Source organism: Dendrobates tinctorius, unplaced genomic scaffold, assembly GCF_039654945.1.
Source record: "Dendrobates tinctorius isolate UK_male_01 unplaced genomic scaffold, ASM3965494v1 ptg000200l, whole genome shotgun sequence".
NCBI lineage: Eukaryota > Metazoa > Chordata > Amphibia > Anura > Dendrobatidae > Dendrobates > Dendrobates tinctorius.
Genome location: NW_027361867.1, coordinates 576,163 through 590,144, shown reverse-complemented (window position 1 = coordinate 590,144; position 13,982 = coordinate 576,163). Strand labels below are relative to the sequence as shown.

Below are 13,982 nucleotides of genomic sequence, written 5' to 3'. Positions count from 1 at the left end.
GTGCTGGGGCGGCGGCAGTGCTCTGTGCTGGGGCGGCGGCAGCGCTCTGTGCTAGGGAGGCGGCAGTGTTTTGTGCTGGGGCGGCAGCGCATTGTGCTGGTGTGGCTGCAGCGCTCTATGCTGGGGCGGCGGTGCTCTGTGCTGCGTGGGGGGCTATGCCGCCATTTTGTCAAAGCCGGAGGCCCCTGCAGCTCCATTGCTGCGATGCGGTGGCAGAGATCTGAATCCGAGCATGCGCCGCCCACGGCGGCCATTTTTCCGGAGACCACCGCATCCCAGCAATGGAACTGCGGGGGTCTCCAGGCTTTGACAAAATGCCAGCGGAGCTCTCCACGCAGCACAAAGCACCACCGCACTTTAGAATAAACCCTAACAGTAACTCTAACTTTAGCCTAACAGTAACCCTAACAGTAACCCTAACTCTAGCCTCAACACTAAACCTAACTCTAGCACTAACTCTAACATGCCTTATCTGTTTCTTTTTACTTTATAGCACAATCGCTGACTGACACAGCTGTTTGCAGCAGCACTTGTAACACTGTTTCTTCTCTAATCTCTCACTGACAGGAGATCTGAGGCAGATTGCCCAGAAAAGTTTGCTGCTACAACAAACTTATCTAGTGATTTGTCTCATTGGCTGGTGTGACACTGACGTCATAAGGACCTGAACCAATCAGGTCTCAATGAGGTCGGGGGTCACAGGAAGCGCTGTGTGCCAGAATCCCCCAGTTATAAGGTACATGGGGGGCCCGATGAGCACAAAACCGCTGACAAGCGTCGGCGGTGCACAAAGTCCTGCTAGTGCCGACGTTTATCTACTCTTGGTGGTCACAAAGCGGTTAAGTTAAGGGTACCATAATTCCTGTCCAGGCCTATTTCATGAGTTAAAAAAAAAAAAAAAACTGGAGTCTGAACTGAGAAGGTAAGTTAATGTGTATGCACAATGTAAGTGCATATTAACACATGACCATTAACCAGAGAAAACAAAAAGCAAAAAACACAAATATCCTAAAATAAAAAATAAATTTCATGAGTTTTACTTTTTTTTTAAATACTGTGGAAGCATGGTTAAAAAGCTATGGTGTAACTACAAAGTTATGGGCCCCTATGCGAACTTTCAAATGGGGTCCCCCCACCCCGGGCTGCCACTAGGAGTTTCGGGGACCCCATACTGGCAAAATTTTCGGGGCCCCCTTGAGACCAGCCCAGGCTCCATCCCCCGAACTGTCCACAGCCTCATCGCTCCCATAATTCCACCCCCACATAGAGAATGAAAGGAGCAGAGGGCAGATGTCTGACTTGCTATACCATAGAATATAATGCCGCCCCTCATATTATATAACACAGCCTCCCCCATAGAATATAATGTACCCCCCCATGGTATATAACACAGCAGCATAGTACATAGCACAGCATCACTGTTAGCGTGAGTGGTCTGGAGCAGGAAACCCCGGGAGTGGACCCTCTGGACCGTGGCACCGAGGGACCCCGGGCGAGCTGCCAGGTGGAACCGACCCCTATACAGGGACCGTTAGGAGCAGGCCCAGGGGTTCGAGTACCACGGTAGCCGGTACCAAGAGGGGCGGCTCAGGATGGATCGGAGTAAGACTGAGACTGGAGTAGGACGGCAGGAACACTGAAGGCAGGACTGGAGTAGGACGACAGGAACACTGGAGGCAGGACTGGAGTAGGACGGCAGGAGCACTGGAGGCAGGACTGGAGTAGGACGGCAGGAACACTGGAGACAGGACTGGAGTAGGTCGGCAGGAACACTGAAGGCAGGACTGGAGTAGGACGGCAGGAACACTGGAGACAGGACTGGAGCAGGAACACAGAAGACAACTGCGGAAGAGAACAAGGAACACGGGAAGCAGGACTGAGAAGCTGCTGCGGGGAGCAGCCGAGAACGGAACTGCAGGAGCAGAGCGTACACGATGTAGCGAGGCCAGAGTGCTGGAAACACAATGATCAGGCGCCTCCCTCAGGGGGAAGCAGCCTGATATGGCCCCGTCTGGTCCACCATTAGTCCAAAGGTGCTTCCGGGTCAGGGCACAGCCGGAGCATAAGAAGCAGGAAGGAGGCGCGGCCGCGGCCTATGGTGCATGCGCATAGCATGCAGGGACGGCATCGGTCGCGAGCCCGTCTCAGGTGACCGCTGCGGCCGTCGGGTGGAGAGAGGCTGCGGCATGGGAGCGGAGGCCAACTGCGGCGTGGGAGCGGAGGCCGGGTGAGTATGGCGGAGTGATGTAACCATCACATAGTATATAGCACAGCATCACATGGTATACGGCACATTACCGCATGGTATACAGCACAGCACCCCCCCCATTCTATACAACACAGCACCCCCATGGTATACAGCGTAGCATGGTATACAGCCCCCCATGGTATATAGCATCGCATGGTATACAGCACAGCACCACATGGTATACAGCACAGCAACCCACCATGGTATACAGCACCCCCTGTTGTGAATTCGCTTTCTGGCCTCCCTCTGGTTATTACTGAAGGTAGTGGAGCTGGTCAGATTGACAGAGGGATTGTGAGTTCTCTTTCTGGGCTCCCTCTTGTGGTTACTGGAGGTAATGGAGCTTGTTGTGAGTTCATTTTCCCCTTCACTACTGAGGCCCGATGAACTCCCTCTTCTGGTAAGGAAAGGTAGTGAGCCTGATTATCAGGCACCTGAGCCTAATGATGATGACTGGCTGAGTGGAGTTACGGACTGGATATAAGGCTGCCTACGCCCTTCTGCCCTGCGGGTGATTTCTCTGTGGGATCCTTGGAGACCAGTCTGAATTCCTGCTCTTCTAAAGCTAAGTTTTTCTGCTCTGCTTTTTGCATTTGTGCTTTGACTTTGTTTGCTTTGTTTTTCTGGATTTCTGCCATTCCCTGCTGGGGTGAGCTGAATTCCTTTAGCTCTGTCTTCTGAAAATACCTGAGTGCTGATATAGTTTTTGAAGCCTAGCTGCTTCAGGGTCTTTTTCCATATCAGCTGTTGGCTTATGTCTTTGATAGGGTTTTGGCAGATTGCAGACAGCAACCTTCCTTTCCTGTCCTATTCGCATTAAGCATGGGGATGAATGGAAGACGGCATTTAATACTCCGGAGGGACATTGTGAGTACCTGGTGATGCCTTTTGGGCTCACTAATGCCCCTTCTGTCTTACAGTGCTTCATGAACGATATTTTCCGAGATTTTGTCGATAAATTTTTGATTATCTATCTGGATGATATTTTGATCTTCTCCAAGGATTGGGATTCTCATGTGGAACATATTCGGACTGTGTTCCGGATCTTGAGGGAGAATTCCCTGTATGTCAAAGGATCTAAATGCCTTTTTGGAGTACAGAGGATTTCTTTTTTGGGATTTATTTTGTCTCCGTCAACTATTGAAATGGACCCGGCCAAGGTACAGGCCATTTACGATTGGGTTCAGCCCACTTCTTTGAAGGCCCTCCAGAAGTTTTTGGGTTTTGCTAATTTTTATCGGAAATTTATAGCAAAATTTTCTAGTATTGCCAAGCCATTGACTGATTTGACTAAGAAGGGTGCTGATGTGTTAAATTGGTCTCCGGAGGCTGTTTCTTCCTTTCAGGAGCTGAAGCGAAGATTCACTTCCGCCCCGGTTTTGCGGCAACCTGATGACCCTGCTCGTGAGAGCTTACAATCTACAATGAGGTGAGGGAGATACAAAGTACAGGTGTGTATTTACATTTGTATTTTTACAATGAAGGTCCAGCCATTTTGAGGGAGTGAAGGATGGATAGAGATAGTGAATGGGCTACACACGCACACTTACACATAGAATGACTTTGATTAGTGAATGTGATAGGCCACTGTGAACAAATGTGTTTTGAGGGAGCGCCTAAAGCTATGCAAATTGTGGTTAGTCGTAATTTCTTGGGGTAGAGCATTCCAGAAGATAGGAGCAGCATGGAGAAGTCTTGGAGTCGGGAGTGGGAGGTACAGATTAGTGCAGAGGTAAGTCGAAAGTTTGCAGAGCGCAGCGATCGGCTATGCCGATAGACAGAAATGAGGGAGGAGATGTGGGGGGGTGCCGCACTGTGGAGAGCTTTGTGGGTGAGAACAAGTACTTTGAATTGGATCCTATAATGAATGGGCAGCCAGTGTAATGACTGACGAAGAGCGGACACGTCCAAGTACCGATTAGCCAGATGGACGACCCTGGCAGCTGCATTAAGAATGGACTGGAGAGGGGATAGTCAAGTGACAGGGAGGTGTTGTGAGTTCATTTTTCCCTTCACCAGTGAGGTCTGATGAACTCCCTCTTCTGGCGAAGGAAGGTAGTGAGGCTGATTACCAAACAGCTGATGACTGGGTCACAGGAACTGATGACTGGATATAAGGCAGCCGACGCCCTGCTGCATTGCTGGTGATTTTCCTGCTGGATTCTTGGAGACCAGTCTGATTTCTGCTTCTCAAAGCTAAGTTTTGCTCTGCCTTTTGTACTCTTTAGTTCTGGTTTTGTTTGCCTTGTTTTATGGAGTTCAGCCATCCCCGGCCGGGGGTGAGCTGAATTCCATTTTTGTCTCTGATCTGTTGATCTCTGGCTCTGTCTTCAGAATTTACCTGAGTACTGATATAGTCTTTTTGAAGCCTAGCGGCTTCAGGGCCTGTTTTTCCTCCTTCGGTGACTCATCCATTACAGAATCACCAGCCATACCGCAGATCCTAGGGTACTCAATAGCAGGAAAGAATTGTAAGAAAAAAAAAAGGTGTCAGAATTTCTTTGTGTATATTTTTTCCTCTATCTCTGAGGCCGTAGGGGGAATTTTTTTTTTTCTCTCAATGGAGGTGAAGCAATTGTCTGATCGTGTGGAGCAGCTCGCTGAGGAAGTGCGGGGAATTTCCGCCTATCTTACTCATTCACATGCTGCTGGACCAAAGATCCCTACTCCTGATGTGTTTTTTGGGGATCGGTCTAAATTTTTGAATTTCAAGAATAATTGTAAATTATTTTTTGCCTTGAAGCCTAACTCGTCGGGGAGCTCCGCGCAGCGGATTAAAATTGTCATGTCTTTGCTGCGCGGCGATCCCCAGGATTGGGCGTTTTCTTTGAAACCTGATGATCCTATTCTAAATAATGTGGATGCATTTTTTCAAGCCTTGGGGTTGTTGTATGATGAACCTAATGCTATTGATCAGGCTGAAAAGGCCCTGTTGGCATTGAGCCAAGGTCGGGATTCTGCAGAGTTGTACTGTCAAAAATTCCGAAAGTGGGTGGTCCTTACTACCTGGAATGATGATGCCTTGGCAGCTCTCTTTCGGAAAGGTTTGTCAGAAACCGTAAAAGATACTATGATGGGATTTCCTGTTCCCTCAGGTCTTGACGATTCTATGTCATTAGCCATTCAGGTTGATCGGCGTTTGCGTGAACGTAAGACCGCACGAGAGGTGTTGCCACCTGTTGAACAAATGTCTGAACCTATGCAATGTGATAGAGTTTTGTGAAAGGGGGCAACATCAGGAGTTCAGAAGGCGTAATAAGCTGTGTTTTTTTTTTGTGGAGATGCCTCGCATATTATTTCTGTCTGCCCTAAACGAGAGAAACGTTGTGCTCACACGTTTTCTGTGGTTGGTGTTCAACCTAAGTTTCTTCTGGCAATTACTCTGATCTGCTCCCTGTCCACATTTTCCGCTAAGGCTTTTGTGGATTCGGGAGCAGCTCTGAACCTGATGGACTTGGATTTTGCTAAACGTTGTGGATTTCCTATGACGCCTTTGCGGATGCCTATCCCTTTGAGGGGTAATGATGCGACTCCTTTGGCGAAAAATAAACCTCAGTTTTGGACCCAGGTGGTAATGCGGGTCGCCCCAGACCATCAAGAAAATTGCAGATTTTTGGTGTTGCATAATTTGCATGATACCATTGTTCTGGGGTTTCCCTGGTTGCAAATCCATAATCCAGTTTTGGATTGGAAATCTGTGTCTGTGGTGAGTTGGGGTTGTCGGTGTGCCCTTAGTGATGCTCCTGTTTTCTCCACCTCTCCCCAGTCGCATGATGTTCCTGACTATTTGGCTGACTTTTATGATGTATTTAGTGAGAATGAGTCTGCGTCTTTGCCTCCTCATAGGAGTTATGACTGTGCAATTGAGCTGAGCCCGGGGTGCAAATTTCCCAAGGGTTGGCTCTTCAATTTATCTGTACCCGAACACGAGGCTATGCGATCCTATATTAAGGAGGCGTTGGAGAAGGGTCATATTAGACCATCCTCGTCACCCTTAGGTGCCGGTTTTTTTTTCGTGGCTAAAAAAGATGGTTCATTAAGGCCTTGTATTGACTATCGTGCCCTCAACAAAATTACTGTTAAATATCAGTATCCGTTACCCCTGATTTCTGATCTATTCTCCAGAGTTAAAGGTGCTTGCTGGTTTACCAAGCTTGACCTCAGGGGGGCGTATAATCTTATTCACATTAAGCATGGGGATGAATGGAAGACGGCGTTTAATACTCCGAAGGGACATTTTGAGTACTTGGTGATGCCTTTTGGGCTCACTAATGCCCCTTCTGTCTTCCAGTCCTTCATGAACGATATTTTCCGAGACTTTGTGGATAAATTTTTGATTATCTATCTGGATGATATTTTGATCTTTTCCAAGGATTGGGACTCTCATGTGGACCATGTTCGGACTGTGTTCCGGATTTTGAGGGAGAATTCCCTGTATGTCAAGGGATCGAAATGCCTTTTTGGGGTACAGAGGATTTCATTTTTGGGATTCATTTTGTCTCCGTCAACTATTGAAATGAACCCGGCCAAGGTACAGGCCATTTATGATTGGGTTCAGCCCACTTCTTTGAAGGCCCTCCAGAAGTTTTTGGGTTTTGCTAATTTTTATCGGAAATTTATAGCTAATTTTCTAGTATTGCCAAGCCATTGACTGATTTGACTAAGAAGGGTGCTGATGTGCTGAATTGGTCTCCGGAGGCTGTTTTTTCCTTTCAGGAGCTGAAGCGAAGATTCACTTCTGCTCCCGTTCTGCGGCAACCTGATGTCTCACTCCCGTTTCAGGTAGAGGTGGACGCCTCTGAGATTGATGCAGTAGCTGTTTTGTCCCAAAAAGATCCTGTGACATCTAAAATTAATCCCTGTGCTTTCTTTTCCCGAAAGTTCTCCCCATCCGAACGTAACTATGATGTGGGGAATCGGGAACTGTTGACCATGAAATGGGCATTTGAGGAGTGGAGACATTGGTTGGAGGGAGCTTGACACCAGGTTGTGGTCCTTACTGACAACAAGAATTTGATTTACCTGGAGTCGGCCAAACGCTTGAATCCTAGACAGGCTAGGTGGGCCTTGTTTTTCACACGTTTTGATTTTGTGGTCTCTTTTCTTCCTGGCACTAAGAATGTCAAGGCAGACACCCTCTCTAGGAGTTTCTTTGCTGATTCTCCTGTTGTGACCAAGCCTGCTACCATCTTAGGCGAGGGGGTAGTTCTTTCTGCCATCTCGCCCGATTTGAGACGTGCTCTGGAAGAGTTCCAGGAGGACAAACCTGAGCGTTGTCCCAGTGGAAAGTTGTATGTTCCTGACCAGTGGAGGAAGAAGGTGATGTCTGAAGTTCATTGCTCTGCATTGGCTGGTCATCCAGGTATTTTTGGTACTAGAGATCTGGTGAGTCAGTCTTTTTGGTGGCCCGCCTTGTCTCGTGATGTCTGGAATTTTGTGCAGTCCTGTGGGACTTGCTCCCGGTCTAAACCTTGTTCTCGCTCTAGTGGGTTGTTGATGCCTTTGCCGGTGCCCAAGAGGCCATGGACCCATATTTCAATGGATTTTATCTCTGATATGCCTGTCTCTCAGAGAATGACCGTTATTTGGGTGATTTGTGATAGATTCTCTAAGATGGTCAACACCTCGGCAGGTGGAGCCTTCTGCCTGCCCAGGTGTTGACACTGTGGTGGAGAGAATGCATCGGATCTGGGACCAAGTGGTGGATAAGTTGTCTCTCTCCCAGGAAAAGGCCCAGCGGTTTTCCAACCGGCATAGTACCATTGGTCCCCAGTTTAAGGTGGCTGATATGGTTTGGTTGTCATAAAAAAATATCGCTATGAAGGTGGCTTCTCCTAAGTTTAAAGCCTAGATTTATTGGACCTTACAAGATTTTGGAGATTATTAATCCGTCTCTTTTCGGTTGGCTCTTCCTGTCACGTTTAAGATTCATAATGTGTTCCATAAGTCCTTGTTGAAGAGGTTTGTTGAACCAGTAGTTCCTGGGGTGGCACCTCCTGACCCTGTATTGGTTGAAGGTAACATGGAGTATGAGGTAGAGAAGATACTGGATTCCCGTCTGGCTAGACGGAGACTCCAGTATTTGGTTAAGTGGAAGGGTTATGGTCAGGAGGATAATTCCTGGGTCTCTGCCTCTGATATTCATGCCGAAAGATTGGTGCGTGCCTTTCATCGGGCTCACCCTGATCGCCCTGGTGGCATGGATGAGGGTTCGGTGACCCCTCCTCAAGGGGGAGGTACTGTTGTGAGTTCATTTTTCCCTTCACCAGTGAGGTCTGATGAACTCCCTCTTCTGGCGAAGGAAGGTAGTGAGGCTGATTACCAAACAGCTGAGCAGGTAGATGATGACTGGGTCACAGGAACTGATGACTGGATATAAGACAGCCGACGCCCTGCTGCCTTGCTGGTGATTTTCCTGCTGGAATCTTGGAGACCAGTCTGATTTCTGCTTCTCAAAGCTAAGTTTTGTCTCTGCCTTTTGTACTCCTTAGTTCTGGTTTTGTTTGCCTTGTTTTATGGAGTTCAGAGATCCCCGGCCGGGGGTGAGCTGAATTCCATTTTTGTCTCTGATCTGTTGATCTCTGGCTCTGTCTTCAGAATTTACCTGAGTGCTGATATAGTCTTTTTGAAGCCTAGCGGCTTCAGGGCCTGTTTTTCCTCCTTCGGTGACTCATCCATAACAGGGAGGCCAATTAATAGAGCATTGCAGTAATCCAGGCGGGAGTGGATCATTGCTACAGTGAGGGTTTTTGTTGCTTCCATGTTGAGAAAAGGGCGGATTCTAGAGATGTTCTTTAGGTGTAAGCGGCAAGAGCGGGCAAGAGATTGTATATGGGATGTGAAGGAGAGATTGGTGTCAAACATAACACCCAGACAGCGTGCCTGATGCCGGGGTGTTATTGTGGTACCACCCACAGAGAGGGAAATGTCAGATTTAGGGAGGTTAGTAGACGGCGGGAGCAGAAGAAGTTCAGTTTTGGAGAAATTGAGTTTCAGATAGAGAGTGGACATGATATTGGAGACTGTGGACAGACAGTCACTGGCGTTCTGTAGTACAGCGGGGGTAAGGTCGGGAGAAGACGTATATAGTTGTGTGTCATCAGCATAAAGATGTTACTGAAAGCCAAATCTGCTGATGGTCTGTCCAATTGGGGCTGTGTAGAGAGAGAAAAGAAGGGGGCCAAGGACTGAGCCCTGAGGTACCCCGACAGCAAGAGGAAGAGGAGATGACGTGAAGCCAGAGAACAAAACACTGAAGGAGCGGTCAGAGAGATAGGAAGAGAACCAGGAGAGAGCAGTGTCCTTAATGCCTAGTGACTGGAGCCTAGAGAGTAGGAGATGGTGGTCAACAGTATCGAAAGCTGCAGATAGGTCAAGAAGAATGAGTAGAGAGTGGTCACCGTTACGTTTTGCTGTCAGAAGGTCATTGGTCACTTTGATGAGTGCAGTTTCAGTCGAATGTAGGCGGCGGAAGCCGGTCTGTGAAGGGGAGTGAGTGGAGAGGTAACGGGTAAGGCGGGAGTAAACTAAGAGTTCCAAAAGTTTAGAGATGAAGGGGAGATTGGAGACTGGTCTGTAGTTGTTGGTGCAGGATGGGTTGAGAGCGGGTTTCTTTAGTAATGGAGTAACAATGGCGTGTTTGAAGGAGGATGGGAAAATGCCCGAGGAGAGGGAGAGATTAAAGATTGTAGTTAGGTGGGTTGTGACGACTGGAGAGAGAGACTGGAGGGAATGGAGTCAGTAGTGCATGTAGTCGGACGAGAAGAAGAGAGGAGTCTGGAGACTTCTTCTTCTGTGATGGGATCAAATGTGGAAAGTGAGCCAGGGGAGATGCAGGAAGGGATGGGAGTCACAGCACTTGGTGGTTGAGAGATTTCCTTACGGATATTATCTATTTTTTCTGTCAAGTGGGAGGCCAGGGCATCAGCACAAATGTCTGTGATAGGGGCTTGTGCTTTTGGCCTGAGGAGGGAGTGAAAAGTGTCAAAAAGTTTCTTGGGGTTGTTGGCTAGTGAGGAGATCAGGGTGGTGAAGTAGGTCTGTTTGGCGAGGTGAAGGGCAGCATTATAGGTTCTTACATAAATTTGAAGTGGATGAAGTCTTCAGGTGTGCGGGTTTTTCTCCATAGGCATTCAGCACTCCTAGAGCATTGCTGGAGAAGTTGAGTTTGCGATGTGAGCCAGGGCTGTTTTACTCTGTGCTTGGAGGTTCTGAGGGTGAGGGCAGCTACTTGGTCAAGGGTGCTTCTAAGAGTGTCATTGTAGTGATGAACAGCCAGATTAGGACAGGATAAAGAGGAGATTGGGGACAGTGATGAGTGTAGGGAATCTGAAAGTGTCTGAGGGTTAATGGCTTGTAGATTTCTGACTGTGTGGTAGGTAGGAGTAAGCTGGGGTGGGCGAGGATTTGTGAGCGTGAAGGAGAGAATGTTGTGGTCAGAGAGTGGAAGCGGTGAGTTATTTAGGTGGGAGATTGAACAGAGCTGACCGAAGACCAGATCCAGGGTGTTACCGTCCTTGTGTGTCTCAGAGGTTGAAAGCTGCGAGAGGCCTAGAGAGGTGGTTAGTGATAGAAGCTGGGATGCAGATGTGGAGGTAGGGCTGTTAATGGGGATGTTGAAATTTCCCAGGATGAGGGTTGGAAGTTCTGAGGACATGAAGTGTATAGCACAGCACCCCCCATGGTATACAGTCCCCTATGGTATACAGCATAGCACCCCGCCATGGTATACAGCAGAGCATAGTATACAGCACAGCACCCCCCATGGTATACAGCACGGCATGGTATACAGCACGGCACCCCCCATGGTATACAGCACAGCACCCCCCATGGTATACAGCACAGCACCCCGCCTTGGTATACAGCACCCCCATGGTATACAGCACCCCCATGGTGTACAGTACAGCACCCCCCATGGTATACAGCACGGCATGGTATACAGCACGGCACCCCCCATGGTATACAGCACGGCACCCCCCATGGTATACAGCACTGCATGGTATACAGCCCTGCATGGTATACAGCACAGCACCCCCCATGGTATACAGCACCATGGTATACAGCCCCCCCGAGAATGGCCCCACAGTCCTGGCTGTACTGTTGCATAAACTAAAAGAAAAACTCTCCTCACCTTCTAATCGTGCTTCCGCTGCTCCCAGCTCCTGTCTCCTGCTCTGCCTGATAAACAGTTAGTGCGCATGTGTCAGAGGCAGACAGGGGAATGATGGGAGAGGGAGCGTCGGCTGACGCTCTCCTCCATCATTGCTTTGAACTGTACCGGCATCATAGACGCCGGTACAGTTCAATGCGGCGGGGGGGTCGGTGCTGACATGGTGCCTCTCTGACCCCCCTCCCGCCCAGCCTGCCCCGCCGCTGGGGCCCAATGCGGGCCTCCTCTGCTCATTGGGCTCCATACGCCAGTCAGGGCATTAATGCCCTGACTGGGGGCCCAGACCCCTAAGCGCTTGGGCCCCGTCGCAGCTGCGACCCCTGTGACCGCGGGGGTCATTTTTTATTTATTACTACTTTTGTCAGATTCAAGATATTTCTGTCACCATTGTGGGTTTTTCTATCATCAAACGAGGGGTACCAGCAATTTAGACCACAGGAGGAGTGAATATTTTGATTCCACAGCCACTTTCCGGAAATTAACACGCAGTGGATGTTGGAGAGTGAAAATTACACATTTGCCATTTTGATACCCAGCACATAATGCCCAGATTGTGCTCCAGGAGACACACACCAAAAATTAAGTGGATTCTTCTCACTATAATATTGCTAAATACAGGGATCCTAAATGTTGTTTGCGCACACTGCAAGACTCCGGAGTGAGAGCGGATTTTGCTGGATTGGTTTATAGAAACTCTGTTGCTTTTCAACAGCCTTTGAGCCACTAATAGTGTGGGAACCTCTGTTTTTCTAATGACAGATGATGGACCTGAGTGGGGACTTGTTTTTGTGAGATGAGAATTGGTATTATTTTTGCTTACATAACATTGATTGGTTTCTTTCTATTTGATATTTGGGAGGCAGAATGAACGGACAGTTGAACACCGCACACTACTGGTTCATCCAACAAGGTTTTCTATTAGACTGTGAATTGTCATTGTCTTGGTAAATAATTAAAGTTTTTTACATAGCTTGCCATTTTTATGGACAGTTTAAGTAGAAATGTTCAAGAATATAAAACTCAAGGATATTTTATTAAAAAAATTGTTTTTTTATCTTAGCAGATGACTGTACCAGGAGATCAGAGGGACAGCTGACATCTTCAACTATTAAATCTGATGATCTTGAGATCCTACAAGATACAACTGAAGTGATTACCATTACTCCAGATATATCATCATCCATTCACAGCAAAGATCTGTCATCTGATCCTATGAAACAGGTCCCATCTTCTGATTCATTACCGACTACTAAGGAAAATCAAAGTCACAAAAGAGACATTAAAAAGCAAACTGCTCCTAAAGCAAAGAAGTCATTTTCATGTTCAGAATGTGGGAAATGTTTTAACAACAAATCACATTTTGTTACACACCGGAGAACTCACACAGGGGAGAAGCCTTTTTCATGTTCAGAATGTGGGAAATGTTTTAACAACAAATCACATTTTGTTACACACCGGAGAACTCACACAGGGGAGAAGCCTTTTTCATGTTCAGAATGTGGGAAATGTTTTAACCAGAAAGGGAATCTTGATAAACACCATAGAACTCACACAGGGGAGAAGCCTTTTTCATGTTCAGAATGTGGGAAATGTTTTACACGTAAATCACTGCTTGTTACTCACCATAGAACTCACACAGGGGAGAAGCCTTTTTCATGTTCAGAATGTGGGAAATGTTTTGCACATAAATCACTGCTTGTTACTCACCATAGAACTCACACAGGGGAGAAGCCTTTTTCATGTTCAGAATGTGGGAAATGTTTTGCACATAAATCACTGCTTGTTACTCACCATAGAACTCACACAGGGGAGAAGCCTTTTTCATGTTCAGAATGTGGGAAACGTTTTAACAACAAATCACATTGTGTTGCACACCAAAGAATACACACAGGAGAGAAGCCTTTTTCATGTTCAGAATGTGGGATATGTTTTAACCTGAAAAGAAATCTTGTTAAGCACCAAAGAACTCACACTGGAGAGAAGCAATATTCATGTTCAGAATGTGGGAAATCTTTTGCAGATAAATCACTGCTTGTTACTCACCATAGAAGTCACACAGGGGAGAAGCCTTTTTCATGTTCAGAATGTGGGAAATCTTTTAATCTTAACTCAAATTTGGTTAGGCACCAGAGAACTCACACAAGGGAGAAGCCTTTTTCCTGTTCAGAATGTGGGAAATGATTTGACCGGAAAGAGCATCTTGTTAGACATCACAGCAGTCACACAGAGGAAAAGCTTTTTTCATTTTCTTAATGTGGGAAATATTTTACTTGAAAATCAACTGTTAATAAACATCAGAGACATCACATAGGGGAGAAGCCTTTTTTATGTTCATAATGTTGGATCTTCTTAAAGGGGTTGTCTCTTGTCATTCCTCATGTTTACTGATGAAAGGAAAAAATAAACTTATTAATTCCAAATGTAAAACTATACCCATAATTCACTCCCTGAAGGTTAGTCAGTAGGTGACTAATAGGTTGAGGGTATATAGGATGAGGTGACATATACACACTCACTCTCCAAGCCTCTCATTTCTACGGGTTTCATCATCCTCACCAAAGACGA

The 13,982-nt window shown here is 47.2% G+C and overlaps 1 protein-coding gene across 1 annotated transcript in view; it reads left to right on the top strand.

Annotated features, from left to right (window-relative positions):
* The window catches only part of LOC141056805 (uncharacterized), an 85,476-nt gene extending 71,753 nt beyond the window's left edge, over nt 1-13,723 (top strand). The window contains exon 3 of the mRNA XM_073553288.1: nt 12,481-13,723. Within this exon, the coding sequence (XP_073409389.1) occupies nt 12,481-13,598 (1,118 nt within the window). The 3' untranslated portion in view covers nt 13,599-13,723. The remainder of the gene's footprint in view (nt 1-12,480) is intronic.
* Nucleotides 13,724-13,982: the final 259 nt, after the last annotated feature.